This window comes from Benincasa hispida, chromosome 10, assembly GCF_009727055.1.
Source record: "Benincasa hispida cultivar B227 chromosome 10, ASM972705v1, whole genome shotgun sequence".
Taxonomy (NCBI): Eukaryota; Viridiplantae; Streptophyta; class Magnoliopsida; order Cucurbitales; family Cucurbitaceae; genus Benincasa; species Benincasa hispida.
Window position 1 is genome coordinate 31,543,650 of NC_052358.1, and position 19,341 is coordinate 31,562,990.

The following is a 19,341-nucleotide window of genomic DNA, read 5'->3' on the forward strand; positions in this document are numbered from 1 at the left end:
CCAGGCTTATCTATTTATTACAGACCATTTAGGTTATTACTTAGACATGATCCACCTGTATGTCTCTACATATATATTTAAGTTTCATAAAATAACCTTAGATCTTAGTTTATTTGAATGAATTAGTGCAGTCAAAACATTAATAAAATACCTCTTATTTTATTAGATATATAATTTGTCTTTATAAATTACAAGATACACTCGATTTAGGACATTAACTCCAACAGAGAGGATGAGGTGCCTCATTGTTCAAATCCATAATCAACCGTTAAGAGGACAATTTCTCTACTTACCCTAACAATGGGGGAAGGAGTGAGTTTCTTCTTGTATAGCTATGTTCTCAGCTCCCCAATCAAATGAATTCCCAAAATGGTAGGCATATTAAGTCCGCAAAACTGGCTATTCTCTCATCCATGCAAATAAGAGGATCGCCTTCGTAGGCAGGGGTTCACAACCCACTTAGGATTTAGGTTAAATCACTTATGGTCATCAAACTGAGAAGAAGATCGACGTGAGAGAGAAAGAGATAGATAGAGAGAGAGAGAAAAAAATATGACTGGTAGAGCAACGATAGTAGAAGGTGATGATCAACTGTTGTCGACGGTGGTTGGGCAATAGTTCGGCTAGACAAAGTGACATGGTTGCTGGCAAAGGAGGCTGGTGGCTGGGCTAAATGAAGAAGAATATGGGAATGAGTGGTGTCGTGTAGCTATAACATGCATGAAGACGGGGTTTTTCTTTTTTCTTATATATATATGTATTCCTTTTCTCTTTAAATTTTTTTACAAATATACCAAAATATCACTGTCAATTTACTATATTTAAAAATATTTACAACAATTTTTCCATTTAAAATAATTATCCAATATTTTTCTTACATAAAAGTTATTGTTATTATTTAATTAATTTGGATGGAAATTAAACTTTTTGACATAAAAATGATATTTTAATCTTTATTTAGTCATTACATCCATATACATTTGCGAAAATACGGAAGTACCCTCATCTTCTCCAGAAGCTTCCTAGTGTCGACCAGAAAACCCTACTAAAACCCTTCCCAGCGTCCGTCCTGTGCTTTCGTCTCTTCATTTCTACTGATCTCAATCCCTTCTTTTACTTCATTCAAGCTTCTACAATATGCACAAGCTCTCCAGGCGCTCCGTCTCTGCCGTCCTTCGCACCGGTGGAGCTCGCTACCACCGTAATGCTGCCTCCGCTGTGGCTCCGGCTACCCATGCCTCACTCCTTCCCAATTCGGTTCGTGTGCTTTTTCTAAAACACGAAAACTTCTTTCTGTATCGTTTTCGCGTTGTGATTTGATGCTTTGGATTTGGTTTCTTAAATCTTTGATAATCCAACATTTCTGTGTTCCTTTACCTTTCCTCCATCTATATCATTTTCCATGGTTGATGGTTTGTATTACCTTAGTTGAATGTTTTGTGCCCTGTCCCCCCAGTTCAATGGTATATATTGAATCTTTGATGTTGATGAAGAACCTATTACATATGATCAACCTTTTTGAGTTTAAATAGCAATCAAGTGTTCTGTAAGTGGGTAAATTTTCTTGGTTATTGTTTCATTTAAATTCATAGTTGTATTCGTGCATGGTAGGTTCATCCGCATCCATTCTAGATTAAGGTATTTTGTTGGATCGTTCATTTTTGACGAATAAAACCCGTTTTATGCTCCCTGGTCGGAGATGGCATGTTTTAGACTTTGAAGGTCTCCTTATTGCCTTCTTATCGTGGTTTATGTGGAAAGTTTGACTTTATGCTTCTCTGTTTTGGTGCCGAACTTTCTGTTTAGATTGTTAATTTTCTGAAATATGGAATGGGTAATCACACATGCTCAACAATTTTCAGGTGGGGGAGAGTGATGTTAAAGTTAGACGGTACTCATTGTTAACGGTTGGCCAATTGGATGCGGCAAAACCTTCCTCTCAATTGAATCTGAAACATACTTTTTCCTTGGCTCGATTTGAATCAACTGCCACAGCGTCTGATGCATCAGCTACTCCTCCAGCTGAGAAGTACGAGTACCAAGCAGAGGCATGTTCCTTGGAATAAGAAACTATATACTAATGTGGCATTTAATCTTAATGTTTAAATTCAACGACCGCCTTCTGAATTGGTGTTTTATTTTCCATGGCAGGTGAGTCGTCTCATGGACCTCATTGTTAACAGCTTGTACAGCAACAAGGAAGTTTTTCTTCGGGAGCTTATAAGGTGTGTGTGTGTGTGTGTGTTTTTTTTTTTTTTTTTTTAAAAATTATTATTATTACAGTTTTATAATTCTTTGTGTTTTCAACTTTTGTTATTTTGGATTTGTCATTTAGTTATGCTCTACGCAGTACACAGTAAGATCTTAGTGATTATATATTGCACTTATGGTGCTTTTAAGTTTGTGCCTTTCCTGTGGAAGAAAACAGTTAACCTTACTCTCTTATTTTTTATTTATTATCTATTTTTTTTAAATTTGCAGTATTTGATTTTTTTCTCATTCTCTATACTTTTTAAATGAAAATTTTGTACATCTTGCTCATTTCTGTGGGTTACTCTACCGTACCCGTGCCCCTAAATCGTAAATGGCACCTTCCTGTTTTCCTTGTATCTATCTGTATCACCATCAAATTAGGCTGAATGTCTTCGTCTCGGTGTCAGTTGCTCAATTTTTTGCAAGTAATAGGTAGAAGTGAATGTAATCAGAAACCTCTATCATGTTGATGTCATTAGGGTAATCCATGGACTGAGGAAATATGGAGTCATTTTGATGACATTTGCTTAAAAAAATTTCATGATGCTGATGCTTAGACTTTTATTTTGACTTTATGATTGTGCTCTGAGTTGTTTGTGGGAAAGAAAGAGTAGAAATTTTTCGTTGAGCTTCAAACTTTTGTAGTAATGTACAGTTCACTACCTCTTGTGTGGTGTTAGACAAAAAGCAAGTCCTTTCTTTATTACCCTAATCCATGATTCTTAATGATTGGAAGATTTTCATATTACTAATTCCTCGGGAGGGGGTGACCTCTTCCCTCAGCCCTTAGTCTTTGCCTTTTTGGTTCTTAATATATGACCAGGTTCATTATGAAAAAACAACGCTACATGATTTCCTTTCTTCTACGTTATCAACTTTTGTGGTAAAGTATTATTCTGGCATGTATAATATTTGTGTGGTCACAGTAGGAATCTGCTATGTCCATATTTGGCTTCTTTCTATTTTTAGAAGCTTACCATTTGATACCTAAATTGAATGATGTTTCCTGCCTCTTCAACCTTCACAGCAATGCAAGTGATGCTTTGGATAAGCTGCGCTTTCTGAGTGTTACAGACCCTGGACTATTGAAGGAAGAAACTGATTTTCACATACGTATCCATACTGACAAAGATAATGGGATTATAAGTATAACGTAAGGATTATATTATGTTGCCCCGCTCCCTCTTCTTCCTCACATACTGATATGAGTACAATGACCTGTTTCTATCTCTATGCAGTGATACTGGAATAGGTATGACTAGGCAAGAACTTGTCGACTGCCTTGGTACTATTGCCCAGAGTGGAACTGCCAAGTTCTTGAAAGCGCTGAAGGTCTTCTGAATGGAATGAAGTGATTTAACTCAATTGTTGCCATTTAGTGTGCCGTATGCTTAATTAACTTTGTTTTTTTAACAGGATAGCAAGGATGCTGGTGGAGACAATAATTTAATAGGTCAATTTGGTGTTGGATTCTATTCTGCATTCCTGGTTGCTGATCGGGTATGCTTTTTTAAAAGTTTTTCATGCTTTTTAGGGTGAAAATATTTTTTATAGCATCTAATAAACATCTCTTAATTTTTTAAGGTGGTTGTGTCTACAAAGAGCCCCAAGTCTGATAAGCAATATGTGTGGGAAGGTGAGGCAAATGCTAGCTCCTACACTATTAGGGAAGAAACAGATCCTCAGAAGCAACTCTCGAGAGGAACCTGCCTTACATTGTATTTAAAGGTCGGTTTGAATATATTTGTAGTATTCTTTGTTATTACATACTCATCTAACATATATTCTCTTTGTTGCCTGTTATTTTCAGCGTGATGACAAAGGTTTTGCTCATCCAGAGCGTATTCAGAAGCTTGTGAAAAACTATTCACAGTTTGTTTCATTCCCAATATACACCTGGCAGGAGAAGGGTATCACTAAAGAGGTATGGATAAATTTTTTTGCCCTCTTAATTTCTGAACTCTTCTCAAGTTTAAAATATTCATTCTGGGAAATCTATTCTTCTTCCAACCTTTTAGGTAGAAGTTGACGAGGATCCGACTGAAGCTGGCAAGGACGAACAGGATGGAAAAACTGAGGTAGCCCGTTTTCTTCCATCCTCACTTCTCCAGCACTTTATAGGGGAACGGAGGGATTAAGCTTACACAGCAGCATCTTCTATTAATTGTAATCTAATTGATGATTTTGCTGTGCAGAAGAAGAAGAAAACAAAGACTGTCGTGGAGAAGTACTGGGACTGGGAACTCACTAATGAGACCCAACCAATATGGGTTAGCTCACAACTCCTTTAATTTTCCAGTTTTGTCGTTTACTCCTTATTTCTAAGCAACTAAAGGGTTCTACTTCTATTTGTATTTGCAGCTTCGGAACCCGAAGGAAGTCTCCACGGAGGATTACAATGAATTCTACAAAAAAACTTTCAATGAGTACTTGGATCCATTAGCATCATCTCATTTTACAACAGAGGTATGCATAATGTATATTTACTGTGTTCCTCTCCTTCGGAGTCCATTTTTATCTGATCGTGCATGTCTGAGACCTCTTTTGTCTGCTTGAAGTCCTGGGAGGATGAGGAGTTCACCATCCTGTCAATTAATTCTTCTATTTAAAAAGAAACTACAAGTTTGTTTCCTAGATGATGGAAATTTCAAATAATTGTTAGCTAATTTATGAAAATGATAAGAGTTCATCCAAATATCTAAAATATTTGGATTTACATTTAGCTGATTTTTCTAAATGATAAGATGTCTACTTTCTATGAATGCTTGCTACTTCCTATTTTATTTTCATGGAGCTAACATTTGATTGAATTTGCAGGGTGAAGTAGAATTCAGGTCAATACTTTATGTTCCAGCTGTTGCGCCAATGGGAAAGGAGGATCTTATCAATCCCAAGACTAAAAATATTAGGCTTTACGTGAAAAGGGTGTTTATTTCAGATGATTTTGATGGAGAATTGGTAAAAATTTACCTAAATAAAATAACCTTCGGGGCTATAAAGTTAGTTTTACCAGTGACAATGCTAACGATTTTGATTAATTTTGGCCTTTTAGTTTCCTCGATATTTAAGCTTTGTCAAAGGTGTGGTGGACTCAAACGACCTTCCTCTTAATGTCTCACGTGAAATCCTTCAAGAGAGTCGCATAGTGAGTTTTTTTAAGAAATCATTATCGTAAAATATTCATCATCCTTTTTTTTGGTTTAATTTATTTTATCAATATAATGATATTTGCTCTCGTTATTTATAGGTACGGATCATGAGGAAGCGATTGGTCAGGAAAGCTTTTGAAATGATTCTAGGAATCTCCATGAGTGATAATAGAGAAGTATGTCGTTCAAGAGTTTTGATGTTTATACGTTTTTCCCTTTGTTTTCTTCCCTCCCCCCCCCCCCCCTCCCCCCCCCCCCCCCCCCAAAAAAAAAAATGATGACCTATCTTAATGAAACTAGAGTAATATGGATGCACATATGCCGTTTTTCCTCCAGTTCACTGTGTGCGTGTGCGTGTGTTATGCATCTACCTTTCCTCTCTTCTCCAACTAAAACCAAAACACGATTATGTTAATATGTAGGATACAAAGTGATCTGTACTAGTAGATCACTAAATGATATGCCTTGATTTATATGAGTAAACTAGTCACTGACCTTTCTTGAAGTGACCTGTTCTATTGGTTTCACAATTATTTCCTTGACTTCTAGAAATATGATTGAACCAGTCATTTTTCACTGATGCAGCCAGCTGAGTAGAAGGATTATACTTACTCTAGTTGCATTTTTTGGTTTCCATCCATATTAAATAAAGTCACGTTCTCTAATTATCTGGTTTTTCTATTTGGCAGGATTATGAGAAATTTTGGGATAATTTTGGAAAGCATTTGAAATTGGGTTGCATTGAGGACCGTGAAAACCATAAACGTATTGCCCCATTGCTTCGATTTTTCTCTTCTCAAAGTGAAGCGGATATGATTAGTCTGGATGAATATGTTGAAAACATGAAACCAGAGCAGAAGGATATCTATTATATTGCTTCAGACAGTGTGACTAGTGCAAGGAATACTCCTTTCCTTGAGAAACTTCTTGAAAAGGATCTTGAAGTAAGAACTTGACTTTGCTTCATTTTATTCTCACGTTGTTTCTGAGAGCAATTCTTTTGTTTCTCTAATTTCGTTTGGTGGCTATTGGTCACCTATATTTTTCCCTATGGCAGGTCTTATATTTAGTTGATCCAATTGATGAAGTTGCCATCCAGAACTTGAAATCATACAAAGAGAAAAACTTTGTTGACATTAGCAAGGAAGATTTGGATTTAGGTTAGTTCACTCGAACTATCTCAAGTTCACATCTTTTAACTTTATCCGTATTTAGGTTAGTTTACTTGAACTATCTTAACTTTACATCTTTTGACTTTTATTGGTACTTCATTTAAGATTTTGATTTTTTTAAATTATATTTCTATATTTAGTTGTTTTTGTTTTTGTTTTTTTATCTTTCTGTTTTATAGTTTATTCAAGCACAATTTATTTCTGCTTCTCCTTACTAAATTGTTTTTGACCCTCACTATTAATTGACTGAACTGAATACTTGGACCGAAGATAAAACAAATATTCAGGGTCAAGTTCATTAGTTAGATTTATTGGATGGCCCCATTGCACTTCCACGTCTAAAATTTTAGGATGACCCCTTGCCTTCATTATTAGTCTACTTTGTGTAATTGAAAACAAGGAAATGATAATTGTAATGTGTTTTTAGGTGATAAGAATGAAGAGAAAGAGAAAGAAATGAAGCAGGAGTTCGGCCGAACTTGTGATTGGATTAAAAAGCGCTTGGGAGATAAAGTTGCCAATGTTCAGATATCAAGTCGCCTAAGTTCTTCACCCTGTGTTCTTGTTGCTGGAAAGTTTGGTTGGTCTGCCAACATGGAGAGGTAAGTTATTGTGTTTCTCATGTGGAGACAAAAGATATATATTCTATTTTCAAGTGTTGCGCCTCTCATTCATTTTTCTTCTCAAAAGGCTTATGAAGGCACAAACTGTCGGCGATACCTCTAGTTTGGACTTCATGAGAAGTAGAAGGGTGTTTGAAGTCAACCCTGATCACCCAATTATTAAAAATCTGGATGTACGTAAGAGCAGAAGTACATTTATACTTTCTTCTGTGGATTCATGTAAATTGACATATTATGCAAATATCCACAGGCTGCTTTCAAGAGTAACCCCAACGATGAAGATGCTTTGAGAGCCATTGATCTTCTGTATGATGCAGCTTTAGTTTCCAGTGGCTTTACGGTAAACTTCCTCTGCGCTCTATGTGTTGTAATTCAACATGGTTGTATTTAGGAAACAAATCTATTCTCCAGCTGATTGGCTGCAAGATTTAGTCGCTTAGGCTCACAAATATGAGTGTCGAACTTTCAACATCAGTAGTAGTTCTAACCATGCAAATAATACCATGCTCTCGTCTTGTGCGTTCTAAATGTGTGTTTATTTGTTCCAAATACTCAAATGGCATGAACTGAACCACCCTACTCCATTGTCGGTGCAGCCTGAAAATCCGGCCCAGCTTGGTGGTAAGATATATGAGATGATGGGTATGGCACTTTCCGGCAAGTGGTCTGCGCCATTAGAAGCAGAAGTAGTTGAACCGGTCGAAGCTGGCAACCAAAAGTGAAGTGAGTACTGGACATTTTGTAGTACAAGGTGATGTCCGAGAAATTTTGTCCATAAAAGTTTATAGGATGGGTGAGGATGATATTCTGGGATTGATGATTAATTATATTATTCCATTCCAGACTGCTAGTTTTGTCCTCAGGACCAATTGGTTTCTTTTGTATTACCGATTTCTTTTTTAACTGAAATGCTTATCGATTCAAATATTGTTTAGAAATTTAGAACAAGATTGGCTTGTTGATTTTCTTCGATTAGGCACAGGAACATTCTAATTTCTAATAGTTTTAATGTGCATTGTTGAGGTCGGTTAGATAACGATTTTGAAAATTTTTATATCTTTTAATAACCGATTTTATGCAATTATTATTACTATTATTATTTAAATTTTCAAAAAACTAATACACTGTTTGATATCAGGTTGATTTATAGGGTTTTAACCAATAGTTTCTTTACAAAAAAGTCTAATCCTTCATTTTAATAGAATTTGTTGCATTTATTGTGATAACAATATCTCAACTAAGATTATAGTATTTTTTTTTAGCAATTACTTTAATCCCTATAAAAAACCACAATATCTCAACTAAGATTATAGTATTTTTCTTAGCCACTACTTCAATCTCTATAAAAAAAAATAATAATAAAAAATAACAAAATTTTATCAAATATAAAATAATGACATACAAATTTTTTAATTAAACTAAATAAATTCAAATATGGCATATGTGAAGAAAAATGATGTTTGTGTTATTCAGTATATACAATCATATAGGATCTATGACGAATAAATACCAACAATTCATGGATAAATAAATGGTCAAAAATTACTAAGTCCCTCAACTATTTTCAATCTCACGGACAATTTATTAGATCGTATTTACATCTAGTAGAACTTGTTTTGTGGATGAATTCAATGATGTATAGATGCATAAATATGATGAGTTACATACTTGTCTTGTAGATGAACTCTATGAATATATATATACATAAATATAATGAGTTACATTATAACAGAGTATATATGTAAATTTATAATAATCTATCTACATACTATATTAAAAGGGGTCATAAGGGGAGAATTTTCTTCTCTTTTTGCCTTCAAATATTTTAAAAATTTCTACTCTGTCTTCCTTCAATATTTTCTATTTTGCCACCACACTTATATGTACAATATCACACTTCACACAGATACATTGATTTGCATTATAACTACTAAATCTTTAAATAATAAATACAAACTGTTCTACTTTTTTTTTTTGGCCACATCTCTTCATTTTTATAATGTTATGGAAATAGTTTTAGAATGAAGTTTTCGTTCTCCATTTCAAGATGTCCTTGATCATTTTTCGTATATCATTGTATCGGTTGCTTTTTTCAATGGGTTTCTATTGTGACCAACATCCAAGACTCTCATAGTGAAGTATTTTCTGGACCAAGGTGGGTTTCTTTTTCTTCTTCTTTTTTTCGAAAGAAAAAGAATAAAGGAGGATGTTTAGTAAAAAGACTAAAAAGTGGAGAGATAAAAATTGTTATGGTCATCAATTATTAACTACCCAAATGAAATTGCACTGATTGAGTTGAAGTGTAGAAAAGGAGAAGAGAAGTAATAGAACATTATTATGGTCAATGTGCCTTCAGATTTTGTTGGTCATTTAGATATGACGTTTACATATATAAATTGTTAGAATAATATGTTTTATTAAATATATGGATTGTGTATCTATGAAGTATTAGGTAGTTTTTCAAATATTTTCTTATTTCTTTTCCCAAAAATTATGAAATATAACGTTCTTAGGGTTGGCAAAATTTTCCATGGGTTTGGGTCTCGGCGGGCCCCGCCCCGAATCCTCGGTTTGACCGGGTATAGGGTCAAATCGGGAAAATTTTTGGAGACCCGTCCGTGGATGGGGGCAGGGATGGGGGAGAATTTCCCTCACGGGGCCGGGGATGGGAGATGCCCCCCGCTCCACCTTGGCCCCGTTGCCAACCCTAATCGTTCCTTGGTGCATCTGCACCAAGCGCAGCACAGGTCTTTTAGTGTTACTACATTGGCCTCCTCTCTTCTATTGTCATGTCGCCGTCGACTTGGTCCAATTATCACAGCTGTATAAAATTAATTAATATGAAAGGGAGGTAGATACAATTTAAAATTTTAGGTAAATATTATATATAAATTTAGAGCTGAACAAAATAGGTTATGATATTTAAGCCTCCCGCCCAAATTTTTTGTGATTGCGAGAATAGCCAAATTTCAAGCCCAGGCCACATATATTGAAGGAAATATTCCAAATACCCTCCCAATTCAGTTTCCTAATTTAGGGTTGAAATGCCGGTTGCAAGATTACCAAAAACGGGCATTTACGTTATTGCATTTATAGCAGTTTTTTTTTCTTAAAAAAAAAACTTTTGCATAAATAACAAAAATTGCCCAGCCCAAACACTAAACACATGAAAGTCTAAAGTACTCTCATAAAAAACCTACATATTGTTCTCTCTCTAACCCGTCATAAAAAAACCATGGTTACTATCTGATGTACTCCTTATATACTGCTGTATTTGAAAATGATACATATATTTTAAATAAAATAATGATTGATTGTTCTTGATGTATTTTAAAAGTTGTTTGATATTTGATCATAAACTATCGATATAGTAATGATATTATTGAAAATTGTTTGATATCTGATATACTACTGATATACTTGAATGTTGATCATTATGTGATACACGTTTAATATATTATTGATGTTGTTGAAAGTTTTTTTTTTGATAAGTACTAATATATAATTGATATACTTAAAAGTTGATTGATACGTGATATATTGCTGATATATTATTGATATATTTAAAAGTTGCTTAATAAGTACTAATTTGCTGTTGATATATCATTGATATACTTGAAAGCCGTTTGATATTTGTATAGTATTAATATACTTGAAAATAGATTAATCTATGATATACTATAGATTTACTTATTAATTGTTTGATATCCGATATTGATATATTATTGGTATATCTGCTATATTAGCTTTACATATTAAAAGTTTCCTTGTTGTTATATTTATTTGGTTTATTAATTGAATGGTGATAGACCTAAAATGAAGAATATTATATTAAGATGTAAAATTTCCATGGATATACTACTAAGCATATAAAGTATATCATTCAACTAATATTTATTAGCTAAAATGATGTATATCACTAATATACTAGTGAAACACCTAAAATTAAGTATATCAATAATATAAATACATCTTAGGTAGGCTTTTCAACAACATCATTATAGAATATCAATTAATTAAATTATTTATTTCAAATATGTATGTCTCTTTAAGAATATGATGATAACGTTAAGGTTGTAAGCTTAGGAGGACATGCTTTAAAATGTTGAACAATGAAGGAGAAAATGCAGGAGAAAACCCAACAAGAAAGGTGCTAGTGTAATCTACCGATATTAGAAGAAAATGAAAATCAGTAATTGAATATTACCTCACACTTTTCAATTTTCCTAACCTATTTTTCTACTCATTGCAATTTCTATAAATTTTATTTAACAAATTTCTTTTTTTTCGTTTATTTTGACATTCATTTTGATGTGAATTTTTTGTAATGAATACTATTTTTTCCTTACCGTTCTTTCATTTTAAAACTTGTGGACAAACTAACTCTTTATAAAAACACACATTTTCAATAAATTAAACGTATCTTCTACAAATAAGGTAATCACCAATTTTTATAATTATTTTTGTCTTTTTATAGGAATTTTGATGTTTGTGTGCAACCCACATATGTTCGTGATAGTTGCTTCTCATATTTGCCCTCTTTACAACACCCATGAGGAGTAAACCGAATCATGGTAAACGCATGAAAACAAATTAGAGAAAATAAAAAAGAGAGATTTATTCTTTTCAAGATCTCGGTAGTTATTCAATTATATATTCATCCCCTTTCATTTTTCATTCTATACTTTTAAATTTCTTCTATTTATTTCAACTTATTGTTATGTGGTCAACTAATAAAGGTACATTTATGAACTCTTATTATATTGAGTGCATTGTATGATAAATACATTTTAAAAAACCAAAGTCATAACTTCAACTTTTTTATAATTGCAGTTATGGTAATCAGATAGCAATCACACATAACAATCATATCGAAATCAGATAGCAATCAAATTTTCAAGCGAAATTTTTTTTGCCATGTTTGCAAAAAAAAAAAAAAAAATCTAAGGACACGTGCCCAATTTTCAATTTATTTATTTTTATTAAAGTTACAATCGCTCCTATTATACTTCCTTAAATTAATGAAATATAATATTTTTAAAATTTTATTTTCTTAGATTGCTCAATATCTATGATTAATAATAATTTCAAAAAATTATTATTGACTTCTGTCAAATAGAAAGATAAAAAATTTGGTGTGGGGTTTATAAAAAGTTTTGAAGTACCAAAGGAACTTATTTTTTAAAAACAAAATAGGAAGAAAATTCATTTTAATAAATAATGAGAAAAGAGTCGAAGTTCATCCCAACAAAAATATTTTTTTAGAGTAAAAAAGTTGTTCAATGTTTTAATTGACCATTTTTAAGTGAAGTAAATATTTTATTGTTTTAGATATAATATAATACCAAAACTAAGTAACAAGTATTTGATAATGATAAGATTATATTCTTTAAAAAAAAAAATCAAGCAAATTATGAGTTTTCTTCTCTCAAGAAATCAAATGAAATTATAATGGTTATTTTAATTATAAATTTAGTTAATTGTAAAAGTTAAACTGTTCCTATGATTAATTGCTAAAATAGGTTGGTTGTCAAATTTGTTAATTCATAATGGTAAAACTTTAACTCTTTTTAAGAGTAAAATTGTTAAAATGGTTGTTTGTCAAATTTATTAATTTATTTAGTTAGTTATTGTGCATTTTTTTTTTTTGAAAAAAAAGGTTTTCAACCAAATTTTTTCAAAAGTATATGGTGAAAACAAAATTTTATGAAATAAAAAAGGATATCATTAAAAAGTAATTAAGACAAGTTTGGATGTGATTATGAAAGGGTTTTCATCGTTGTTATAATATGTAAATTGTATTTAAAAGTCTAAAATTAAACATTAAACTAAGTCGAGTTTAAAGTCCAAAATAAATGTATTAGTATTATATATATCTTTAATCTTTTATTTTCTTTTGTTCTCAAATTTACTTTAATAATAAGAGTTGTGCTATTTTTTAAAGAGGAAAATAAATCCCTTTGAATCACACAAGTATGCTAGCAAAATCAATAATCATCAAAATTTATGTTCTAAGTGTTCCAAATACCTAAAAAAATGTACAACTCATTTTATATTGTTGTAAATTAACCTAAAAAAAAGATATATGTAGTTTTGTCCATTAATGATTTTATTATTTCTAATTCTTAGGTTAGATATTTATTACTTAAAACTCAATAAAATTCATATTGATTTGTTATTGATAATTCACCAACAAAAGTGATGTTCTAAAGATTGTTAGCCACGTGCATCACACATGTTTTATAGCTAGTATTCAATAAAAGTGGGATTACAAGGTGTATATAAACGGTTTATAGGACTTATATGAGGTAAAAATGTTATATATATATGAGATTTTTAGTAATGATTGCATGCAAGAATAAAAAATAGACTACCTCAATGGTTTTGTAGGGCGCATTCCTCCATTTGAAATCCAAAATCCACCTTACCATCCAATTTCAAACCTTTAAAGAGAAATTCATCAAACCATTTAATTTGCTTCCCTGATTACAATTGCAATTAGAATGCAAAACTTCTACTAGAGTTTGCTAACAATATTGTAAAATAGAGATTATGAATGTGCACAACATCATGCCTGAAAATCTGTATAAGTTCTATTTACTAGGATCGAAGACAAGCAAAAGATAGAAACTTCACCAACGAACGATGTACTTTTCTCTCTCATTCCTTCACATGATCTTCATTTGTTTCAGTTTTTGTTGCTGTCGATGAAGGAATCTCATGGTATAATAAGAGGATGAATATATCGCGTAAACAGAAAAATTAAAATGAGACATCTCAACCCTAAATATAGACGATAATAATAATAATATATAAATATTTGCAATATTGCATTGGTTTTGGGTTATAAAGAATATATATTATTCAAAGAAATGTACTTAGATACATCATGGGCATCACATATCTTTGTGCATCTCACCAAATTGTCTAATCATAACTTGCCATGTGGCAAGTTTTACTTTTGTGAGAAAGATGCACAAAGATAGATGCATCTTAGGATGCATCCAAATATTATTCTTATTTAAATCCTCCTAAATATCTCTTACTTCTAATAGAAACAATCGTATTGTTGTTATAGTCAATCTGTAAATAACTAGATATACAGGGGTATAATTTGAAAAAAATATTCACTATCCTCTCTTAAAACTTTGAAAGACATTTTTTTGTAATACTATTAACAGTCTAGGTTGTTGGGAATGTCCTAAGACTCGCAGTTTGTAAACATTAAACAGATTCTATTCATAATAAAGATGTTATTGAATTGCATTCATTATTATATCCAATAAACTAACCCATGGCTATAACATGAATACTTAAACTTTATGAAGAGACATAAAAGAGGATCAAGTTGTAGTATATGACCAAAAAGGTTTATAAGTATATGGATAGGATTGGGTACTTTATCTTAGGGACACTGTGGATATGACCCACTTTGTATATTGATACAAACGATGTGACCCCAAAGTCGTTCATGTGGAGACATGTGAGTGGGGGCATCCTATGCAAAAGAGTTTTGCATAAGACCAAACCACGAAATAGTCACTTTTTTATATAACGATCGTTTACTGTTAAAACTGACTATTTCAGTTCAATGACTTAAGGTAACTCGATCTTAATCTTGAGTTAACTATGAACTCCTGTTTATTCGGGATTATCCTTTAATTTGCATAGGTGACAGTGGTTCAACATTGGCGCTCAATAAGCCTCCCATTTTAGAGGTAAGACCAGATAAATAGCTAGGAACATAGTTTTGCAAGACAGAATTCACTCCTACCCATCTTAGAGTCAGCAGAAAGGTTGTTCCCTTATGTACTGACTCCTGGTTTTGAATAAAGGGGTCCTGCCCTTTCACGACTTAGAGGGATTCAGTTTATTGGTTGGACTGTAAATGAATTGTTCATTAGAGAATCAATAGAGACTTAAGGAGCAAGATGTATTACAAGAGTAAAACGATAATTTTGACCTAGCTGTAAATATGAACGATCTTTGAAGGATTGATTTACTATTTATGGTTAAATCAAGTGAACAGAAATATATCCATGGTGAGGAGAGTTCAACTATTGAGCTATAGTGATATGTTTCGGTAGTTAATGAATATTGATTAATTCGGTTTAAGGAATTTAGCCAATTAATCTCAAATCGTTGAAGCTCATAATCTGTAAGTCTATTAGGTCCCTCTACTAGCTTGTAAAAGGATTAAACCTTAAAATAGCGTATTGAGAGAATTTGGAATATTTAAACTCGGTTTAGGGTTTGGATTATTATATTTGATGTAATTAATGTTTAATTATCGAATTAAATATTATAATTTTAGAGAGTTGACAATATCTAAATATGATTTAAATATTTAATGAGGTGTTATTTTAATTTAATATTTGATATTAAATTAAATTAATTAAATTGGTTTAATTAGCATTATCAAAATTTGAATTTTTTGTGAAATTGGTTTATTAAAATTTGAATTTATGAAATTCAAAATTATAATTTTTTTAAAATTTATATTGATTTTGAGAAATTCAGTTTTTAAAACAAAATTGGATTAAATGAAAGTGGGATAATCCCGCTCATTTCATTATGAATAACACCTCAAGTCACTAAATTTGAATGGAATATGAAGTGACTTTCTCATATTTAATCTCAACTGCATGTTTAACTCCTATATATTGAGGTTTAGAGATCAGATTTGAAGATCATGCAACCTGAAATCTGAGATTAAGAGAGAGAAAACTCAGATTTTTTTTCCCTTCTTCAAACTTTCAAATTCCATATCAAATTCTTCTTAATTTGGAGACCACACTTCAATATAAGGCTTGAAATTAGTAGAGAAGACCTTTATGATGGTCTACTATAGAGATTGAAGAAGAATTGTGTAGTGTTTTCAAGCAATTAGAAGAATTCATCAAAGGTATGATTCTGAAACCCTAATATGTTGAAAACTAAGAACATGCATGTTAATTGCCTAAAATTGATGTAGTTAGCATGTTAGATCCTTAATTGCTTCCGTATATTGAATGTCAACTTCATCAATTGGTATCAGAGCATGTTTTAGACACTCAATTTACGTTAATTTTAGCGTGGTAGGTGTTTTTCATGAGTTACATGAAATAGTTGTTAAAATGGATAAATTTTGGTTTTGGCATCTAAAATTTCCATCAATTTACAAGTAATTGTTGTAATTGGCTATTTGTTTATGGGTCTTAATGTGTAATTCAGAGTCTGTAAATTTATTAGAGTCAATATAGTTGCAATTAGGTTGCAATTAAAGAAAATCTAAAGCATGCTCAGCTACATAATTTCAAATTTGAAGCTTTTGTCAGACAGTGTTGCAACGCTGTTCTTCAGCCAGCTCGCAAATGAAGGCGATTTCCCATGGCATTGCAACTCTAGGATGAAGTGTTGTAATGCTGTTCATCCCAGCCTAGTTCACACGCGCGCCAAACGTCCAGCGGTTCAACTGAACTGGTTTGACCAATTCAGGTTTTGGAGGTTCAGTTCAACATGGTTTTGATCGGTTCAACCCATTTTGAAGACCTGAAGGTCTGGTTCAAGTCCAGTTCGAGTCGGTTCAAGTAGTCCAGAGGATTTTTAAAGCTTTTTTCAATTATTAATGTAATAATTAGCTTGTTTACTTGCTTAGAATGCCAAAACTAGTTCATTTCAGTATATGTTTAATTATTTATGCATTATGAATGTATGTTTAATTAAATTAAATCTTGTATGTGCATAAAGTATGCTATGTAGATTTAAAATCCCATCATAAAAAGCATGTTTCATGCATTGAAAATATGTTATAATATGTTATAATATATAGAATGCATGATTTAGGGTTTCATATATTTAATATAATTGTTATATTAAAATGTGGAATGCTTGATGTATGTTATAGAATGTCTATAATTTTATAAAGTGTTATAAAATGGGTTAGACATTTAAAATCTATAATAAAGATAAAAAGCATGCTCACTTAGGGTTAACAAAAAACAACTTATTTTAATAGTTAAAATAGATCGTTATCTTGTAAAACTTTGGTTACAAGCTCAATTGGTCTATAATCTTGTCTAAGGCTGGAGGTACTTAAGTTGACGGTTTATGAAACACTTGCTACCTAGGGATTATAAGCCGAATAATTAACCCAGTTTTATGAGCATGCGTGAGTAGTGTGAGGTAATAAAATGGTTTGATCACTTGGAAATCATAGCCTAAAATCCAAATATAATTTTTATACTTAGATAAACCATCTAGACTTAGGATTTTTTTTAGTCAGAATATACCTAAGGAAAAGATTATATCCGAAAAATTTCAGAAAGGATCAACATCTGGTACGAAACCTTTGGAAAAGAAGTCTGGTCCTTCGAAAGATAAGAGTATCCAAATGAAAAACAAGGGAAAAGGGAAGAAGAAAGCTCCTGCTAAGAAAAGCAAGACAAAAGTTGCAAAAGAAAAATGTTTCCACTGCAACGAGGATGAGCATTGGAAAAGGAATTGTCCTAAATATCTTGCAGAAAAGAAGGATGAAAAGGCAAACCAAGGTAAATTACTTGTAATTGAAACACGTTTAGTGGAAAGTTCTCATTTAAACTGAATACTGGATTAAGGTGCCGCTAATCATATTTGCACTTTCATTCAGGAAACTAGTTCCTAGAGGCAGCTAATGGGAACGAGTAAAGTCATTTCGGCTCGAGCAGTGAGAGATCTCAAGTTATTTTTTGGAGATACTTATATTTTATTGGAAAACGTATATTATGTACCTAATATGAAAAGGAACTTAATTTCTATCTCCTGTTTGTTAGAACATATGTACAAAGTTTCTTTTGATATAAATGAAGTGTCCATTAGTTCAAGAGGTGTTCAAGTATGTTCTACTAAACTTGAAAATAACTTATATGTGTTAAAACCAACTAAGAAAAAAGCTATTTTAAATATAAAGATATTTAAAACAGTTGAAACTCAAAATAAGAAACGAAATATTTCTCCCAACGCCTTTCTTTGGCACTTAAGACTTGGACACATAAATCTCAACAGGATTGAGAGATTAGTAAAGACTAGTCTTGTAAATCAGTTAGAAGACAATTCTTAACCTCCATGTGAGTTATGTCTTGAGGAAAAAATGACCAAAAGATCCTTTTCAGGAAAAGGTCATAGATCCAAAGAACCTCTAAAGCTTGTACATTCAGATCTTTGTGGTCCAATGAATGTTAGAGCTCGAGGAGGATCTGAGTATTTCATCAATTTTGTTGATGACTATTCAAGATATGGCTATGTTTACCTAATGCATCATAAGTTCAAAACTCTTGAAAAGTTCAAAGAGTATAAGGTAGAGGTTGAGAACTTATTAGGTAAAAAGATTAAAACACTTCAATCAGATCGAGGTGGTGAGTATAGATTTACAATTCCAAAACTATCTAGTAGAACATGGAATTCAATCCCAACTTACTGTACCTGGTACACTACAACAAAACAGTGTAGCAGAAAGGAGAAATAGAACCCTGTTAGACATGGTTCGTTCAATGATGAGTTATGCCTAGTTACCTCAGTCCTTTTGGAGATACGTAGTACAGACTGCAGTATATATTTTAAACATGGTTCCCTCGAAAAGTATTTAAAAAAACACCATACGAGTTATGGAGATGACGTAAAGGTAGCCTACGTCACTTCAGAGTCTGGGAATGCCCGACACATGTGTTGGTACAAAATCCTAAGAAATTGGAACGACGTTCTAAAATATACCTATTTATAAGATATCCCAAAGAAACAAAAGGTGGTCTGTTTTATGATCTTCAAGATGATAAAGTATTTGTATCAACAAACGCTACATTCTTAGAGGAAGACTACATAAGAATTCATCAATCTCGCAGTAAACTGATATTAAATGAGATGTCCAAAGAATCTACAGATACATCAACAAAAGTTATTGATCAAGCTAGTCCGTTGTTGATGAAAGTGGTCTATCACATCCTTCTCATGAACTGAGAATACCTCGACATAGTGGGAGAGTTGTTCAATAGTATAACCAATACATAGGTTTAACAGAAACTCAGGTCATCATACCTGATGATGGCTTAGAGAATCCATTGACTTTTAAACAGGCAATGGAAGATGTAGATAAAGACTAATGGATAAAAGTCATGGACCTTGAGTTTATGT

At 32.2% G+C, this 19,341-nt stretch overlaps 1 protein-coding gene across 1 annotated transcript; it reads left to right on the top strand.

Moving 5' to 3' along the window:
- The first annotated feature begins 998 nt into the window (after positions 1-998).
- LOC120089434 (heat shock protein 90-6, mitochondrial) lies at positions 999-8,172 on the top strand. Its single transcript, XM_039046895.1, has 20 exons — positions 999-1,257; positions 1,863-2,048; positions 2,152-2,225; positions 3,281-3,406; positions 3,492-3,585; positions 3,670-3,753; positions 3,838-3,981; positions 4,064-4,177; positions 4,272-4,331; positions 4,449-4,523; positions 4,615-4,719; positions 5,071-5,211; positions 5,306-5,398; positions 5,501-5,578; positions 6,092-6,346; positions 6,460-6,562; positions 7,002-7,176; positions 7,265-7,370; positions 7,448-7,537; positions 7,794-8,172. The coding sequence occupies exons 1-20, from the start codon at positions 1,138-1,140 to the stop codon at positions 7,917-7,919; spliced, it is 2,349 nt and encodes a 782-aa protein (XP_038902823.1). The 5' UTR covers positions 999-1,137; the 3' UTR covers positions 7,920-8,172.
- Positions 8,173-19,341: the final 11,169 nt, after the last annotated feature.